Source organism: Lipotes vexillifer, unplaced genomic scaffold (assembly GCF_000442215.2).
Source record: "Lipotes vexillifer unplaced genomic scaffold, Lipotes_vexillifer_v1.1 scaffold765, whole genome shotgun sequence".
NCBI lineage: Eukaryota > Metazoa > Chordata > Mammalia > Artiodactyla > Lipotidae > Lipotes > Lipotes vexillifer.
Window position 1 is genome coordinate 1,375,764 of NW_006773642.1, and position 19,794 is coordinate 1,395,557.

General features: G+C 39.5%; 1 protein-coding gene across 1 annotated transcript in view; it reads left to right on the forward strand.

Moving 5' to 3' along the window:
- ELP1 (elongator acetyltransferase complex subunit 1) overlaps nucleotides 1-11,704 on the forward strand; it is a gene marked incomplete at its 3' end in the record, with an annotated part of 34,926 nt that extends 23,222 nt beyond the window's left edge. The window contains exons 16-28 of the mRNA XM_007448451.1: nucleotides 1,115-1,168; nucleotides 1,261-1,366; nucleotides 2,220-2,335; nucleotides 2,701-2,774; nucleotides 3,524-3,602; nucleotides 3,706-3,785; nucleotides 5,360-5,497; nucleotides 5,607-5,692; nucleotides 6,013-6,161; nucleotides 6,732-6,855; nucleotides 7,783-7,880; nucleotides 9,354-9,555; nucleotides 11,643-11,704. Coding sequence (XP_007448513.1) covers nucleotides 1,115-1,168; nucleotides 1,261-1,366; nucleotides 2,220-2,335; nucleotides 2,701-2,774; nucleotides 3,524-3,602; nucleotides 3,706-3,785; nucleotides 5,360-5,497; nucleotides 5,607-5,692; nucleotides 6,013-6,161; nucleotides 6,732-6,855; nucleotides 7,783-7,880; nucleotides 9,354-9,555; nucleotides 11,643-11,704 — 1,368 coding nt within the window. The remainder of the gene's footprint in view (nucleotides 1-1,114; nucleotides 1,169-1,260; nucleotides 1,367-2,219; nucleotides 2,336-2,700; nucleotides 2,775-3,523; nucleotides 3,603-3,705; nucleotides 3,786-5,359; nucleotides 5,498-5,606; nucleotides 5,693-6,012; nucleotides 6,162-6,731; nucleotides 6,856-7,782; nucleotides 7,881-9,353; nucleotides 9,556-11,642) is intronic.
- Between the last annotated feature and the right edge of the window lie 8,090 nt (nucleotides 11,705-19,794).

Here is a 19,794-nt window from a genome sequence, read left to right on the forward strand (position 1 = left end):
TGATTTGGAGGTGGACCTGAGTGTCCACTAAATCTCAAGGCAACAATGAGAAGTTACTCTCAACAATGAGAAGTTTCCTGAGCCTCAGCCTCTAAATCTCTGAAATGGGATTAAGAGATTGCATGTAGTAGTTAGTTGATTCCTTTCCTTGGAAGTATAAATTCAAAATAGAAAAATGCAATTTGCAGACTTTTATCCCCATTTGTACAAAACATTCAAAGTTAGTTTATAAGTAACTTTTGGGGACAACAGAAATGTAATCTTGAAACTAGTATTCAGTAGGTTATCATTCATCAAATATTAGAATGCCTATAATTGTGGCCAGTGGTAGGATACAGTGGTTACAAAACCAAATAGCTGACTAGTTCCTGCCCTTCTGGAATTTTTAATCTATCAATACGGATATGGCTGTCCCTTCTGATAGGAGAATGAAGTAAATGAGCAGGGTGTAATGGTAGAGAATAGAGAAGTGTTTGAGGCTAGTTAGAGGATGGTAGCTGTGAGGATGGGGAGACCAACTTTTGGTGGTCTGGGAAAGCCTCTAGGAGGTGGTGGTGTATGTGCTGAGATGTGAAGAAAAAGAAAGCTCTATCTCTAAGAAAGGGAGCGTGTTCCAGGGAGGAGGAACTATCCATACTGTGAGCTTAGAAGAGCTCAGCTTATTCAAGGAACCTAATGGAAGCAATGGCTAGTCCTTAGTGATAGGCCATGGGGAAGAGTGTGGCTTTGCTCATTTAACATAGACTGGGAATTGGTGATTTTAATCAGGGAGTAGTGTGATGTGCTTCATGGTTTGAAGGTTATTGTGGCTGCCCAGTAGAGAGAGTAGGTTGAAAGGGAGGAGAGTGGAAGTGGCTGTGAGTGGAGGCAGTGAGGGGCCAAAAGGTGATACGTTTGAGACATGCATAGGAGATAGAAACGGCAGAGCTTGCTGATGCACTGGATGGCATCATAGCACACTTTGCACTGGACCAACCACATCTTAGGCATCTTCAGTCCCCATTACAAGGACCTAGATGTGAAATCATAGGGCAATGGAACCGTGTAATAGAAAAGTTTGGTTTAACTAGTTTGGTTAGAATTGTTTGTAATTTCATATTTTATTTCTTTGCAGGAATGTGTCCTTGGTCTGACTGATAGATGTCGCTTTTTCATCAATGACGCTGAGGTATCAAGGCTTGTTCTGACACTGGATCTTTTTCAGTCTTGGCTCCAAGTGATATAGCTAACTCTCCCCTTTGCCTCCCTGACCTTTTGTAGGTTGCTTCAAATATCACATCATTTGCAGTACATGATGAGTTTTTATTATTGACGACTTATTCCCATACTTGCCAGTGTTTTTGCCTGAGACATGCATCATTGAAAAGTAAGTTTTCAGTGTATAAAATAGAAAATAGTCCCTGTTCTAATATCGTTTGTCCTTTGAAGTCTTGATGACTTAAGATTGTTGCATACTTTGGCTTTTTATCATGGAGTCCTAGACTGTAGAAAACTTTTCAAGTTCATTTACTTAGCCCCTAATCTCAGCATGATATCTCAGTTGAATCACTCCACATCAGTGAGCAAAGAGAAGGAGGTCCTTCCTTAAGCAGCACATCCTAAGGTAAACAAACAATTTTCAGGAAATTTTTTAATATAACTAATATTTTACTTTGAATTACCATGTAGGCACCAAACTGGCAATATGCTCAATCTTCTTTGTAATCTTCCTTTTCTCACTGCGGCAACCCTCCATTGTATATCTGAAGGACTCCATCTCATGGTTCGTAGGAAATTGGCTGCATTTTTTTCTGTGTTCCATGTCCCCCCACCCAGCGTGTATGTGTGCGCATGCACACAATTTTCTTATGAAAAAAAAGCCCACTTATTTTCTTTGCTTCTATTGATAACTTGGAAACAGGGAATCTTTCACTGATACGATCGTAGCTTTATCAGTACACTAAGACAGAGAGAAGGTGCCCAGTCCTCCCTGTGTTTTCCATATCAGTTGAGACGTTGTGTATGGGCATGTGCATGAGGGCTCTGTGAGAGAGCACAAAATTCTGGGATAAGATTGTTTATCAGAGGGGCTAATGGTCTTGAGGCTGAGTAAGAGAGCAGTGCGGCTTAGTTGTTAATTGCTTCCTTCTACTTTGGATAACATGCAGTTTCAGCTGCAGTTAGTGGAGAGTGGCTTGTCCTGACAGTGATTCTTAAGGCTTAGCCTATGGTGTCTTTAGCATTACAGGCAGGTCTGAGCAGCAGCCATGTGTCTAATGGGGAATCTCTGCGGAAGGTGGAGAGGGGTTCACGCATTGTCACTGTTGTGCCCCAGGACACAAAGCTTATATTACAGGTAAGCTGATTTTTCAGGCTATGTTTCTGATAGTCATTTGACAGTAAGTACCAAACAGAATTCTTGTGGATTATATTTTAAGCTGTCTTATCATTTGTGTTAATTTATTATAAGCCTTTCCTTGCTAAGTTCTCTGTTAGCTTTATACAAAGGAGTGTTAATACAGGCTCTGCCCAGTAAGGCTAAGAGGGAAACTTCTCTTAAAAGTCAAAATGAGTTTTGAGCACAACTAAATTTTGCCAAAGCTATGCTCATTTTACAGTGTTGTGTTCTCTAAGAAGAGTTAGGTAAAGTTGTATATCCTGGGTATTTAATTTTTTTCTATTTAGTTAAAAAAGTTATTGATTTGATTTATTTATTTTAAGATGCCAAGGGGAAACTTAGAAGTTGTTCATCATCGAGCCCTGGTTTTAGCTCAAATTCGGAAGTGGTTGGACAAGTAAGTACCATGTATATGATTAGTTAGCTTATTGTTATGACTTATGTGTGAAGACAGCAAGTATTCCGTTAAGATTTTTAAAACTTAAAAGTCTTCAAATCTTTCATTACATGTATCTTCAATGAGATTCTCAGAGGCTCTCTTTTTTTCACACTCTGATTCTTATATCATATGGTGTAATAAACATTCCTAGCAGAAGGAATCATGAGGCTCAGTGTACGAAACAGGGCTTCCTTAGCCTAAGGGGAATGATATAGGCTTTAGATGGCCTGTGAACCCAGGGAATTTTTGCACCATCCTGTGTCTGTGTGTATTTGTCTGGGCAGAAGGCCTAAGGCTTTCAGCAGACTTATAAAAAGGCCTATGACCCAAAAATGCCCGAGCCACTGTCGTGAAGGAAATGATCTATTGTCTGAATCTCTGAATTTGGGGGAAACTTTATATTGGAAAGATGTTTACTAACATTTTGTTAAAAAAGAAAGTAGCTCTAAGTTCCATAATGATTTTCTTGTGTGTGTGTGTGTGGATATAGTCCTCAACCAGCCATGATGACTAAATCACACCTTTTAGGAAGGTAAATGAATCTGGTACCTGATTTTTTTCATTCTATGATTTCAGAGTAGAAATCCAGTAGTAGTTGGGCTATAGTCTTAATTTTAACTGATTTATATCATTATGAAAATATGCTGAGTCCAGGGGGCTTACTTTTTGTGAAATGCCCTCTCTGTTCGTTTTCTGTCTCTTCACAGACTAATGTTTAAAGAAGCATTTGAATGCATGAGAAAACTGAGAATTAATCTCAATCTGATTCATGATCATAATCCTAAGGTAACATTCTAAATCTGATATTTATCAGAGCTTAACCTTAGGCTTGAACTAAGATGATCTGAACTAAAATGTTTTATCCTTTTTTTATTCTTTTCTTGGGTAGGTGTTTCTTGAAAATGTGGAAACCTTCATAAGACAGATAGATTCTGTAAATCATATTAATCTGTTTTTCACAGAATTGAAGTAAGTATTTTGAATAATTCATGAGTATCACATGCATAATTTTCTCTCTTCTGGTTAAGGAAATCAGACAAATAAATAGAGGAGAAAAATTGCTTTTCAATATATATTTTTTAATCTCTAACTCTTAGATGCCACATGTACTGGATTTTCAATCTTTTCCCTTTTTAAAACTAAGACTTTAAAAGATGTCATTTAGAATTATTATTTGACTTTAATTTTAGGTGTACATAAAAAACTATTAATTGAAATAAATGGTGTCTTTTTCTGCAGTGACTTTTTTCTAACTTTCTATTTTATTAATTTTTATTTTTTCTAACTTTTTAATGAAAAATTTTAAACATATAGAAAAGTTGAGAAAATTGTCCAGTGAGCGTCCTGTACCAGCACCTAGATTCTACAGTTCATATTTTCCTGTATTTGCTTTATCACTATTTCCCATCTGTCCATCCACCATTCTTTTTTTTTTTTCCTAATGCACTTTTAAAAAATACATACTTTTGGCTGCATTGGGTCTTTGTTGCTGCGTATGGGCTTTCTCTAGTTGTGGTGAGCGGGGGCTACTCTTTGTGGTGGTGCACAGGCTTCTCATTGCGGTGGCTTCTCTTGTTGCAGAGCATAGGCTCTAGGCACGCAGGCTTCAGTAGTTGCAGCATGTGGGCTCAGTAGTTGCGGCTCACGGGCTAGAGAGCGCAGGCTCAGTAGTTGTGGCACACGGGTTTAGTTGCTCCGTGGCATGTGGGATCTTCCCAGACCAGGGCTCGAACCTGTGTCCCCTGCATTAGCAGGCAGACTCGTAACCACTGTGCCACCAGGGAAGTCCCCACCCTTCATCTTTACTTTAGACAAATTTCGAGGTAATTATAGGCATCAGTCCACTTTACCTGTCAGTACTTCACCTTGCATAACGTTAACTAGAGCATATTCTTTGTGTACGGGGTCCCCCTGCATGTCAAATTTATATATAATGAAATGCACAGATTACAAGTGTACCATTCACTGAGTTTTGACAAATGTATACTTCCATGTAATCTTGACCCCTATCAAGATAGAGAACATTTCCTTCATCTCAGAAAGTTCGCCCAAATCCCTTCTCATTTATTCTTTGTCCACACCCTCTTGGCAACTGCTTTTTTGAGTTTTTCACTGTAGCTCAGTTTTGCCTGTTCAAGAACTTTATATAAATGAATCATATAGTATACTATCTTGAGATTCATCCATGTTTTTGCATGTATCACTAGTTTATTCTTTTTTATTGCTGAATAGTATGCCATAGTGTAAACATACTGCAGTTTATTTCTTCATTCTCCTGTGGGTAGACACGTGGACTGTACCCAGTTTGGGGCTATATGAATGTAACATCTGTAAACATTAACATACAAGTCTTCTGTGTACATGTTTCCATTTCTCAGCAAGTTTTTCCATTTTTCACCATATGTGAATATTTTTAGAATTAAACTGTCTTCCAAAAGCCATTTTTTATTTATTATCGGCACTCCAACACATATGTTAGTAGTTTGATAGATAGCTGGGACATATGTTCAGTTAGTGACCTTGTAGTACACACTTGTTCTCAGGGAAGAAGATGTTACAAAAACCATGTACCCTCCACCAGTTACCAGCACTGTCCAGCTGTCCAGCGATCCTGATGGGAAAAAAGTAGACCTTATCTGCGATGCTATGAGAGCAGCCATGGAGAACATCAATCCTCACAAGTACGTGTGCTGTCGTTAGTTGGCATCTTTTGAGTAGCAGAAGTGTGTAGTTGTTTTTCTTCAGCTCGCTCAGTTTTCTTACTCTGGTGTACTTCACTTATTACTTCAGGTACTGCCTATCAATACTCACCTCTCACGTGAAAAAAACAACCCCAGAACTGGAAATTGTGCTGCAGAAGGTACACGAGCTTCAAGGTAGAGACATGTTGACAGAGTGTGTGTATCGGGGCCTCGACTGACATCGGGTCTTCGGTCTTCTGGAGATCACACTGACCAGGACCAGGGTCATGTCACTGATTTAGCGTGTGGCTTTTTGGTCTCCATTTTAAGACCTGGGTCCATTTCTTTGAATGCTGCCCTATAAAGCTTGTACAAAAGAGTCAAAAGAATATATTCATCTGGTGTCCAGTTCTGCCAGGAAAACGTATTACTTTGTCTTTTTGGTTATGTTGCTAGGTGTGTGGGGTTTTTCCCCAAATTGTTTTGTTCTGTTTTGTTTTCTTACACACTGACAGGAAGTGCTGCACCTGTTCCTGATGCTGTGAGTGCTGAAGAGGCCCTGAAGTATTTGCTGCTGCTTGTAGATGTTAATGAATTATATGATCATTCTCTTGGGACCTATAACTTTGATTTGGTCCTCATGGTAGCTGAGAAGTCACAGAAGGTATGTGGAATTACTACTTAGACATACTTCTCATTTTTGTTAATGCGAACATGGTAGTATGAAACAGTGCTCCTGACACTGCAGTGTTTGGTCTGATGTTAAGGCTGTGAGGACAGGCCTTGAGGCAGAACTGTGAGTCTCCAGGGCCCATAATTCCAAGCTCATTCTCTGTCGCTGTTCTGGGCTTACCAAAGTGTTTTGATTGCTACGTTGAGCAATGGAAATAAAATTACTGAGTTATTTTTAAGCTTACAGGCATAAGTGTGAACAAATTCTGCTCTTATAAAGGAAATATAACAAATGATTCATATTCCAGTCCAGTTCTATCATGTAGCTTCTTTTTCCAGTGCAAATTGGGAACCTGGAGAATATGCCCATATGTTAAGGCATTTTTACCAAAAGTGGTTTTATGTAGTTTGGTTTTATATATAATTAATATATTAATACACTACATATTTTTAAAATGATGTAGCTTTCGTTTCATTGCTATAATTATTATATGTTTATTTTTATAAGTAATCACAAGCAATAAAATTGGCCTTTAAAAAAGATTTTTTTTTTAATTCTTAGGATCCCAAAGAATACCTTCCATTTCTAAATACACTTAAGAAAATGGAAACGAATTATCAGCGGTTCACTATAGACAAATATTTGAAACGGTATGAAAAAGCCATTGGCCACCTCAGCAAATGTGGTAAGTGTGAGGATTACTATGTTTATTTCTGCTTCAAATATTCTTTGGAACTAGGGAGGGTATAAATTGCAATCAAATGTTAGTTTAGACAGACTGATTTCAATTTCCACACCTGAAAATGTTAACAGTTACGTACGCGCACCTTATTTTTATCATATGTTTTGAAAAGCTGAGGGTAAAGCAAATGTCTTTGAATGAACGGGAGGAGCTCCATAGCTAAGAAGATAGAGCAGATGCTTTTGAGTCAAGAGTGATCATCCTCGAAATTCACTTCAGTGTCTTAAAATCAAAATTGGTTGATAATTCACTCTTCTCGTGGTGTCTGCAGACACCTGAAGGAAACCCAGCTTGTCTGAAGGGTCATGCCTACTGGCAGTGCCCTGACACAGTTTTGATTGGCAGTGAGATGGAGTCGAAGCAGCAGGATGCCGGGTGTTGTGCTTCACCCCATCCCTGACCAGTACTGGAGCCTCAGGCTTCAGCAGTTATGACTCTTTCCTAAGGGCTGAGACGGGGACAAGGAAGAGTCACCTGGGGTGCTTGTTAAGCATTCAGCTTCTGGCTTCCTTGGAGGATCTGGTTCATCTGGGCTGGGATGGAACTCAGTTGTGTGTATGGTTAATAAGCTCCCCAGGTGATTCTTACTAAGGAGGCTGAGCAAACACTGGGCTGGATGGTCATTCATCAGGGGTAGTGTAAAATCCTTTTAAGCAGAACTCTGATTCCAACTGGTGCTTCTCATACCTCAGAATCTGCAGTGGTTCTCATTAAAGCTCACACTCCTGCATTCCCGTTCTCCAGATACTCTAATTATGCAGGTCTTAAAAAGGTCCCTTGTTGATTTTATGTGGGGACCATTGGTAGAAATGAAATCCATTATGCTTCCCAAGTCTCAAGCTTGTGTGTGTATGAATCTTATTCCTGTAGGACCGGAGTACTTCCCAGAATGCTTAATCTTAATAAAAGATAAAAACTTGTATAACGAAGCTCTGAAGTTATATCCACCAAACTCGCAGCAGTACAAGGTGTGTAGCATGTGAAATGAGGCTCTCCTGATTTTGCTTTGTGCTGTGGTTGGGAAAGGATGAGGCTCCTGAGTCCCTGACACTGTCCTTGGTTTCAAGGTTTATCTTCAAACTAATTAGCCTCATCTTGAACTTCTTATCTGGGAGAAAGGCCCTGACCTGTTCCTCTTCTGAAGAACTTGCCCAGGCAAGAAACCTAGGCGTTGTCTCTGGATCCTCCTCGGGAATACCATGGCAGTTTCCATCCTGCCCCTCCTCCAGCCCTAACTCAGCATCATCCTGAATAGTGCTGATCTCTCCCATATATTTCTGCATAAAGTTTGGTTCGCTTGTTTGAACAAACATCTGTTTGGCTTTTCTCATATGCAGTACTTTGCTTATCAGCTACATGTATTATAATTCTTACAACAACCTGCTAGGTGGTGTGCACAATTTGCAAATGAGGAACCACCTTGCCTCAGGACCTGGGATGTGAGGTGGCCGACCTGGGATATGGAGCCCGTGCCATCATCACCACCATTTTCAGTTTGTCCACAAATTGCGCACGTCTTTCTGTGATCTGGCCCATGCCTGCTGCTTTAGCATCAGCTGCCTCTGCCAGCCCTCTACCTCCACTTCCTTTAGCCCCCCTGTCCTTCTAAACTCTCGGGTCTCCTCTGCCAGAAAGCCGTTCCTGGCTGAGGTGCCAAACACTGAGCTCCCAGAGCACCTTGTTCTAACCTTGGGGATGGCATTTATCAATCTGTTATTTACTGATTTGTTGTCCCACCAGGCTGTGGGTTTCCTTAAGGGCAGGGACCCCGTGTTACGTCCCTCTGTTTCCCTGTCTCATACTGAGCCTAGGGAATAGAGAATTTGGCCAAAGCCTGCTTCTTTGCTCTCATTTGCCTTATCTGTTCGTCTGCTGTGCTCTCTGTGCTTCAGTCATACCAGCCTTTTTGTTATTCTTTCCCGTGCGTTCCATACCCATTCCTGCCCTATGGCCATGGTGCTTTCTGTGCTCTTGGCGTGGAGTACTGTCCCATAACTCTTCACATGGCTTCTTCTCACAGCCCTCTGAAATAGCACTCCCATCGCTCTGGCCCTTTACCACTACCTGCCATTATGCTGTCGACCATAGTGTGTTTATAAGTCCGTACCCTTTCACCACAAGAGCAGGAAGTTGGGAGTGGTTCTTGTTACTGTTTATTTTTTCTGTTTGTTTGTTTTTGCTCTGTTTAGCTTTATGTTTTGCTTTGCTGTGTTACTCCCACTGCCCTGAATAGTACTCAGTAATTATTTGTTGGATGAATACATGGCACATCCTCAGTAAGGTATTGAATGGAAGAAAGATTGAATTCACTGGTCATCCACAGGGTTTTTCTAAGTCATTCCAGGGACTTTCAAGTATAATGACCGAGGCAGCCTACCTTGAAGATTTAAAAAAACAGTTATCACCTCTCCTTACCAACCCTTTGTCTCTTCCTGTCCCAGGACATCAGCATTGCTTACGGGGAACACCTGCTGCAGGAGCACCTCTGTGAGCCAGCAGGGCTCGTGTTTGCCCGCGCTGGTGCCCACGAGAAAGCTCTCAGTGCCTTTCTGGCTTGTGGCAGTTGGCAGCAAGCTCTCTGTGTGGCAGCCCAGCTTCACTTGACCAAAGACCAGCTGGCTGGCCTGGGCAGAACTCTGGCAGGTAAACACGCCATTAGGTTCTCCCAGATAACTTCTCTAATGGCTTTGTGTCTCTGTGGTTTTGTTTGGCAGTTTTGCAGACGTGTGTCAGGTGGGAGCACACCTTGGTGCACTGTCATGTGCATGGGTAAAGGTTAATTTGGAGTGGCTTATTAGGTAGAGTAAAAGTTGAAGTGCTACGAGAGTTCCCCAAATACAATGGCACAATAAAGCAGTTTACTTGTCTCTCTCATGGCACTGACAAGTCCTCCCATGGTGTGGATCTGCCATCTCTTAGGCAGAGAGTTGAAGGTGGATTTTCTCCACATCTGTATTCCAGTCCTCGGGAAGGGGAAAAGCTGGAATTGTGAGAGAACACTCAAAGTTGGAAATGATCTAGCTAACACTTTTTTCTACCTCATTCACCAAACTCACATTTTACAGGTACACCTGGTACAGTGTAGCTCGGTAGCAGTGTGCCCTGCGAGAATGTAAAGATGAATTTCCAGGTGGGACTGTTCAAATATAGACAATAGATCATTGGAAACCATAATAGCAATCTTGAGAAATGAAGCCAAATGTATAAGCAGTGTGAAAGCAAAGGCAGTTTAGCTGTATCAGGATCTAGGGATTGCCTGAACCGGAGGTGAGGTTATTCCACAGTCTGATTTCTTAGAGTGGAGTGACATTCCCAGAGTGCCTGGGAGAAGTGACGGGTGGGGCTCTGGCCCTCTCAGCCGTGCGTGAAGTGAGTGGCTGGTATATTTTCCCCCCACCTTTTCAAGAGTCTTGTAAATATTGTTATGATCTCCCCATAAAAAGCAGTCCTGAAAAAAAATCCAAACTATATCCTGTTAAATGTACATACATATTCTCTTTAGTAATTTCATAGTTTTTTTTCCTTTGGGATTTTAAAAATGTGTGAGATTATCACTTTTCTGTCTCTGGCATTTTCTGGTTATTAGATCTGTGGACTCTTCTATAAGCCCTTTCAATTTCCAAGCTGAACTCTTTTCTACAAGTACCAAGAAGTCCTTATTTGAGTCTTATTAACTCTTCATTCTGGCTCCGTTGATACTTCTGCTCTAGAAACTTGTTATTTGTAGTTTAAATTTCCTAGTTCTGTTCTTGGTGTCTGTTATCTTCTCTTACATCCTTTTCAACTCTTAGCTTGCTGTGTGTCATGCCTTATAATGGAGTGCACCTAGTTCTCCCAGATGCTTAGTAGAAAAAGGTGAAGACAGTGCTCCAAAGATTTTTGAGAAATGTTACAGGGTGGAGTCACTTCATGTGTGCATTTCACTTAGTTTACACAAGTCACCAAAAGGAAGAAAAGATAGCTATTGAAACAGTGGAGATGACTCTTCCTGGTTTTGTCAGTGATAATATGCCCTGGAGTTAGCATGAAATGGGAGATGTGACTCTGCCAGCCCCTTAGTTAACTCTGGGTTCTGTGTGCCTCTCATAGTGTAATTATCTCAACTGGGCTGAGAATGAGTCTCAGATCTGATGATACTGCAAGACCCCTGACATAAGCCAACTACCCCCATCTAGTGCTCAAACGAAGAAACAGCAGCCTCTTCCTATTAGAGGAAAAAATGGATTAGTGCGAGATGCTAGGTCAGTTTCCCATATGTGTGCCTTTGTAAGCATTTTTCATGACTGATTTTGACTATATGTGATTTTCACATCCCATGCTAAATTTTGATTGTAACTGCCATTTAAGATAGGACCCCATGGTATTCCTTCCTGTCTCTCTCATAGAAATTCACAAAGTATGTAGTTTGATACACAATAAAGACTTATTAATGAAGCATTTCAGCAAAAGAACGCTTAACTCTATTTTACCCAGTGCTTCACAAACGTACTTGACCTGAGAATGGTTTCTTGGTCCTGCCCTTTATGATCCTTTGAACAGTCTTGGGGAACACTTTTGAAAATGCTGTTTTAAAGCAGTTCACTTTGAATGTGTACTCTGTAGAGCTCAATCTCCAATTTGTAGGAGACGATTTTGATTTAAATAGTACCACCTAAAACCGTTTCACCTTGAGTTTGGGGAACACCGTTCTCAGTAAGACGACTGTGCTCAGATGCTTATTGTCTTTGCAGGAAAGCTAGCTGAGCAGAGGAAGCACGGCGACGCAGCCACAGTTTTGGAACAGTACGCCCAGGTAAACTCAGTGCCTCCCATCCACCCCCAATCAACAAGCAAGGGCTTCCCAGTCGTACTGTAGTGACCATGAAAATTAAAGGAACTGTGGGTATTTAGGAAATCCAGAGATAGTATTTCCCCTGAGGGTCTCCCATCTTGCAGGCTTGACTTGGTAATCTAAATTCAGTATATCTCTAAGTAATTACACTTGCTGTGAGGTAGAATACCAAAGAACACTATTATAATATGCACTAGTGGCTTGACCTTGGTAGAAAGTATAAATTAAATCTGAAGGGAGTTACACCTTTTATATTAACTTGCCAAAGTAGAAACAATGAGAAAAGACCGTTCTCAACCAAAGGGATGGAGCGTTACACACTTTTTGGGCTTTCACTCCCATTCTTTCTGTTGGAAATGTCTCTTTTACCTCGGGCAGCTTGATGGGTTCCAATTTCCCACCAGATTATAACGGTAAGTACCTACACCAGCTTTTGATAGAATTCTAGGATTTATTATGAAAATAATAAAGCCTATGCGTTGTCACAGACTTAACAGGACACAGGTACACAATTAATACCAGGGATTCCTGCCTCTGGGGTTTTGGCCTTTGATGAGAAAGTGTTTGTTACAGTTGTCACTAGTGGGCACATCTGCATAACAAAATTGTGCTTTTAAAATACTTCACTGTCTTTCATGGAATAAGAGTGAGTGAAACAATGTAACTAAAATGTGATATCATTAGATCCTGGAAAGAAAATATGTTGGGTGATTGAGCTGAAAACATGAAGATATAATCCCACCTAAGATGGTTAATTAAATGGATAAGATGCCTGCTTTTGATTTCTAACATTTCTTTTTGACTCCTTCTTAGAATTTCCAACTCTCTGCTTACATGACCCATCTGTTCTTGCACATTGTTTTTTCCATTAGAGGTGTTATCATATTTATTGTACTGATCTTAAGTTCCCCGCCTCACAATCTCAACATCCCTGCCGTTATCAGAGTCCTGTTCTGATGCTTGCTTTGACTCTTCAAACTGTGTTTTAATCCCTTTTGTATGCCTCGTAATTTTCTGTCAAAAGCCTAATGTGTGTGATATACTGGGTAAAAGCAAATCTGATAAATAGGTCTTTAATGATATGGTGATGAGGCTGGGGGTTGGGTAGGAGAAGTGTTCTGTAGTCCTGTGATTAGCTGGCAGTCTTTAAGTGAGCATGTACCTCATCTGTGAACTTCACCAGTGCTTCTCAGTTTTTTTTCACTCCTTAGGTAGGACAGGAAGGTTAGGGGGGCTGGAGTTGGGTATTTCCCTGCCTCCACATTGGTTAGGCCCTGGTAAAACCCACTTTGATTAGGCTCTGCCAAAATCATTTGCGTGCAGGTCTTGTTAAGAAGATCAGTATTTTCAAATGTCTGCTTTTCCCTTCCCCCTGCTAGAAGTACGTAGACACCGTGAGAAGTTCTGGTAGGGCTCCTCGAGGTAAAAACTCACAAAAGTGTAGGAATCTCCGTAAGTATGGACCCCTGTCGAGTTTTTAACTCTTGGCCTTGTCTACAGTGAGTGATATTAGCTGGAGAAGTTCAGTCTTTCTTTCACCCTAAGTGTGATGTTTGCTAGCTTTTTTGGGAGTTTAATAGGTGTGAGAAACTGGGAGGGATGTTGTTGGAGTTGGCAAACTATAGCCCGTGGGCCAGATTTCGTTGGCCACCTGTTTTGTAAATAAAGTTTTATTGGAACGTAGCCCCACCATTTGTTTACCCATTGTCTGTGGCTGCTTTTGCACTTAAAACCACAGAGTGGAAGAGTTGTGACAGAGACAGTCTGGATGAAAGTCCCTCCCAGAAAGCCTAAAATATTAACTCTCTAGCCTTTTACAGAAAAAAATTGCCAATCCTAGCCCACTTGTGTTGAGGAAATTCCCTTTTATTTCTGGTTCTGAGAGTTTTTATCATGAACGGGTATTGAAGTTTGCTGATTGCCTCTTAAAGTAAAATGTTTTCTGTTTTGTTTTTAGACCAGTGATAGGGTGAATTGTATTGACGTTTTTTCTTTTAGTTGAAGGATTCGGCTGTACATATATATACATTCGTTTTTATATATTATTTTCCATTATGGTTTATCATAGGATATACTGAATATATACTTCTCTGTGCTATGCAGTAGGACCTTGTTTATCCATTCCATATATAATAGCTTACATCTGCTCACCCCAACCTCCCACTCCATCCCTCCCCCACCCTCTTCCCCCTTGGAAACAAGTCTGTTCTCTGAGTGTGAGTCTGTTTCTATGTTGTACATAGGTTCATTTATGTCATATTTTAGACTCCACATATAAAGTGACATCATGTGGTATTTCTCTTTCTCTTTCTTTTTTCACTTAGTATGATAATCTCTTGTTGCTGCAAATACCATTGTTCTTTTATATGGCTGAGTAGCATTCCATTGTATATATGTACCACATCTTCTTTATCCATTCATCAGTTGATGGACATTAAGACTGTTTCCATGTCCTGGCTATTGTGAATAGTGCTGCTATGAACATAGGGGTACAGGTATCTTTTTGGATTACAGTTTTGTCTGGATATATGCCCAGGAGCGGGATTGCTGGCTCATATGGTAATTCTAGTTTTAGTTTTCTGAGGAACCTCCATACTGCTTTCCATAGCAGCCGCACCAACTTACATTCCCACCAGTGGTGTAGGAGGGTTCCCTTTCCTCCACATCCTCTCCAACATTTGTTATTTTATAGAGTTTTGATGATTGCCATTCTGACCTGTGTGAGGTGGTACCTCACTGTAGTTTTGATTTGCGTTTCTCTAATAATTGGCGCTGTTGAGCATCTTTCCATGTGCCTCTTGGCCATCCGTTATGTATTCTTCAGAGAAATGTCTATTTATGTTTTCTGCCCATCTTTTGATTGGGTTGTTTGTTTTTTTGTTGCTGAGTTATATGAGCTGTTTGTATGTTTTGGAAATTAAGCCCTTGTCCGTCACATCATTTGCAAAGATTTTCTGCCATTCCATAGGTTGTTTTTTCGTTTTGTTTATGGTTTCCTTTGCTGTGCAAAAGCTTGTAAGTTTGACAAGGTCCCATTTGTTTATTTTTGTTTTTATTTCCGTTGCCTTGGAAGACTGACCTAAGAAAAAACATTGGTATGATTTATGTCAGAGAATGTTTTGTCTGTAATCTATTCTAGGAGTTTTATTATGTCATGTCTTATGTTTAAGTCTTTAAACAATTTTGAGGTTATTTTGTGTAGGGTGTGCTTCAACTTCATCAGTTTACATGTGGCTGTCCAACTTTTCCAACAGCACTTGCTAAAGAGACTGTCTTTTTCACATTATATGTTTTTGACTTTTTTATTGACGGTTAATTGACAGTAGTTGTGTGTATTTATTTCTGGGCTATCTATTCTGTTCCATTGATCCATTTGTCTGTTTTTGTGCCAGTACCGTGCTGGTTTGATTTCTTTAGCTCTGCAGTATGTCTGAAGTCTGGGAAGGTTATGCCTCCTGCTTTGTTCTTTTTCCTCAGGATTGCTTTGGCAATTCTGGGTCTTTTGTGGTTCCATATAAATTTTACAATTATTTGTTCTAATTCTGTGAAAGATGTCATGGGTCATTTGATAGGGATTGCATTAAATCTGTAGATTGCTTTCAGTAGTATGGCCATTTTAACGATATTAATTCTTTGAATCCAAGAGCATAGGATTTCTTTCCATACCTCTGAGTCATCTTCAGTTATCTTTCTTAATGTTTTATAGTTTTTAGCATATAAGTCTTTCACCTCCTTGGTCAGGTTTATTCTGAAGTATTTTATTTGGGGGGCTGTGATTTTGAAAGGTATTGTTTTTTTACATTCCCTTTCTGATATTTCATTGTTAGTGTAAAGAAATGTAGCTGATTTCTGTATGTTAATCTTGTATCCTGCTACCTTGCTGAATTTGTTTATCAGTTCTAGTAGTTTTTGTGGGGTGTATTTAGGGTTTTCTATGTATAGGATCATGTTATCTGCATATAATGACAATTTTACCTCTTCCCTTCCAATTTGGATACCTTTTATTTCTTTTTGTCTGATTGCTGTGGTTAGGCCTTTCAATACTACGGTGAATAGAAGTGGTGTGAGTGGGCATCCTTGTCTAGTTCCAGATTTTAGCAGGAAGGCTTTCAGCTTTTCACCATTGAGTATTATATTGCTTGTGGGTTTGTTATAAATAGCTTTATTATGTTGAGATATGTTCCCTTTATACCCACTTTGGAAAGGGGTTTTAACATAAATGGATGTTGAATTTTGTCAAATGCTTTTCTGCATCTATTGAGATGGTCATGTGGTTTTTGTCTTGCCTTTTGTTGATGTGGTGTATCACACTGATTGACTTGTGTACGTTGAACCATCCATGGGAACTTGGGATGAATCTCACTTGGTCGTGGTGTATGATCTTTTTTATGTGTTGCTGGATTCAGTTTGCTAACACTTTGTTGAGAATTTCTGCCTCTGTATTCATCAAAGATATTGGCCTGAAATTTTCTTTTTTGGTGGTGTCTTTGTCCAGTTTTGGTGTCAGGATGATGGCAGCTTCATAGAATGTCTTTGAGAGTGTTCACCACTCTTCAGTTTTTTGGAGGAGTTTGAGAAGGATCGGTATAAGTTCTTTTTTTTTTTTTTGCAGTGCGTGGGCCTCTCACTGTTGTGGCCTCTCGCGTGGCGGAGCACAGGCTCCGGACGTGCAGGCTCAGCATCCATGGCTCACGGGCCCAGCTGCTCTGCGGCATGTGGGATCTTCCCGGACCGGGGCACAAACCCGTGTCCCCTGCATCGGCAGGTGGACTCTCAACCACTGTGCCACCAGGGAAGCCCATAAGTTCTTCTTTTTGTTTGGTAGAATTCACCTGTGAAGCCATCTGGTCCTGGACTTTTGTTTGCAGGGAGTTTTTTAAATTACAGACTGTATTTCACCTCTAGTGATTGGTTTTTCAAATTATCTGTTTCTTCCTGATTCAATTTTGGTGGGTTCTATGTTCCTAGAAACTTGTCCATTTCTTCTAGGTTGTCAATTTGTTGGCATATAGTTGTTCATAGTATTCCCTTATGGTTTTTTGTATTTGTGCAGTATCAATTGTCATGTCTCCTTTTTCATTTCTTATTTTATTTGGGTTCGCTCTCTCTTCTTCTTAGTGAGTCTTACCAGAGGCTTGTCAATCTTGTTTACCCTTTAAAAGAACAAGCTGTTTGTTTTACTGATTTTTTTTCTGTTGTTTTTTAAATCTTTATTTCCTCCCTGATTTTTATTAATTCCTTCCTTCTACTGACTTCATGTAATTCATGAATTACTTCATGAATTATTTTTATTCATGAATCACTTCATGAATTACTTTTTATAATTCTTTTATTTGTTCTTCTTTTTGTAATTGTTTTAAGTGGTTGGTTAGGTTGTTTGAGATTTTTCTTGTTTTTTGAATAAGGCCTGTATCACTATGAACTTCCCTCTAAGAAATGGTTTTGCTGCATCCCATAGATTTTGTATGGTTGTGTTTTCATTGTCATTTGTTTCAAGGTATTTTTTAATTTCCTCTTTGATTTCATCATTGACCTGTTGGTTTTTTAGTAGCATGTTGTCTAGTCTTCATGTAGTCATTTTTTTCCTCATTTCTTTTCCTGTGGTTGATTTCTAGTTTCATGGCATTGTGGTCAGAAAAGATCCTTGAGATAACGTCTATACTCTGAAATTTGTTGAGGCTTGTTTTGTGCCCTAGTACGTTTTCAGTCCTAGAGAATGTTTCATGTGCACTTGAAAAGAATGTGTATTATGGGTTTTTTTGGATGTAATGCCCTGAAAATATCAATTAAGTCTAACTGTTCTGTTGTATCATTTAGGATCTCTGTTGCCTTACTGATTTTCTGTCTAGAAGATCTGTCCATTGATGTGAGTGGGGTGTTAAAGTCTCCTACTATTATTGTATTCCTGTCAGTTTCTCCCTTTATGTCTGTTAGTATTTGTTTTTTGTATTTGGGTGCCCCTATATTAGGTGAATATATGTTGATGAGTGTAAAATCCTCTTCTTGTGTTGATCCTTTTATTATATAGTGTCCGTCTTTATCCTTCTTTATGGACTTTGTTTTAAAGTCTATTTTGTCTGATATGAGTGTTGTGACTCCCACTTTTGTCATTTCCATTTGCATGAAATATCTTTTTCTATCCCCTCACTTTCAATCTCTGTGTGTTCATTGCCCTTAAGTGGGTCTCTTGCAGGCAGGTATTATAGGCTCATTTTTTTAATTCAGTCTGCCACTCTGTCTTTTGATTTGAGCATTTAGTCCATTGACATTTAAGGTAATTATTGATAGATATGTATTAATTGCCTTTTTAACCTTGTTTTCCTGTTGATTTTATATTTTTTCTTTGTCCCTTTTTATCTTTTGTGGTTTGATGATTTTCTTTTGTGTTATACTTATGTTCTTTTTGGTTTTTTGAATCTATTGTATGTCTTTGATTTGTGGTTACCGTTTTTCCACTATGTTAACCCCATCCTGTATCTGCTTGCCTTAGACTGCTAGTCACATAGGCTCAGACACATTCTAGGAAATGAAAGAAAATCTGCATTTTCTTACTCTCCTCCCCACACTTGATGATTCTGATGTGTCCTCTTTTACATCTTCATGTTCATCCTTTTGCTGTTTATTGTGGTTATCACTTTCACAGAAATTTTTAAATTTTTTTTTTTAATCTCTGTACTGGCTTATTTAGGTGATTTGCTTTCCAATTGTGATTTTCTTTCTTATATATTCTTCTTTTCTATTTAGAGAAGACCTTTCAATATTTCCTTTAGGATAGGTTTAGCATTGCTGTATTCTTTTAGTTTCTGCTTGTCTGAGAAATTCTTTATCTTTCCTTTTATTCTAAATGATAATCTTGCTGGGTAGAGTATCATAGGTTGCAGACTTTTCCCTTTCAGGACTTTGAATATATCTTGCCCCTCCCTTCTGGCCTTGCAGTGTTTCTGTAGAGAAATCAGCTGATAGCCTTATGGGGGTCCCCTTATAATTAACTCTGTTTTTCTCTTCTTGCTTTTAGAATCCTCTCTTTATCTTTAACTTTTGCTATTTGTATTATAATATGTCTTGGTGTAGGTCTATTTGGGCTTACCTTGTTTGGGACCCTCTGTGTTTCCTATACCTGGATATGTTTCCTTCTTTATGTTTGGGAAGTTTTCAGCCATAATTTCTTCAAATACATTTTCGATCCCCATTGGCATGCTTTATATTATCCCATAGGTCTCTTATATTGCTTTCATTTTCTTTCTTTTTTTTAATTTGCCTTTCTGTCTGCTGTCCTGGTTGGGTGATTTCCATTATTCTATTGATATCTTCCAGGTGACTTATTTGTTCTTGTGCATTATTTATTCTGCTGTTCATTGTTTTTAGTTCAGTTGTCAGTCTCAGCAAATGAGTTCTCTAATTTTTCTTGGTTATACTTTATAGTTTCTAGTTCCTTTTTCTTTTTTTTAAACAGTACTCTGCATTTCTGTCAATAGCCCTCCTTAATTCTTTCAGTATATTCATTATCTCCTTTTTGAAATTGTTGTCTGTTTGACTGAAGAGGTCTGTTTATTTTTTCAGGGGAATTCTCTTGGTCTTTTTAACTGTGAGTGGTTCCTCTGCTTCTTCATTTTACTTATATTTCTTTTATTCTGTGAGTTTAGGAGAAACAGTTAGCTACTCGTCTTGGAGGGCTATTTATATGTGGGTCCATCCCTGTGTATCTTGTGTGGGTTTAATATTTTTGGTGCGAGGGCTGTTTTTATTATTTATTTGTTTATTTATTTGGCTGCATCAGGTCTTAGTTGTGGCACGTGGGATCTTTGTTGCGGCATGTGGGATCTTTCATTGCGGAGCATGGGCTCCTCTCTAGTTGCGCATGGGCTTCTCTCTAGTTGTGGCACGCGGGCTACAGAGCATGCAGGCTTAGTTGTCCCGTGGCATGTGGGATCTTAGTTCCCCAACCAGGGATCGAACCTACATCCCCTGCATTGGAAGCAGATTCTTAACCACTGGACCACCAGTAAAGTCCCACGAGGGCTGTTTTTTTTTTTTTTACCTGTAGCCTCTTT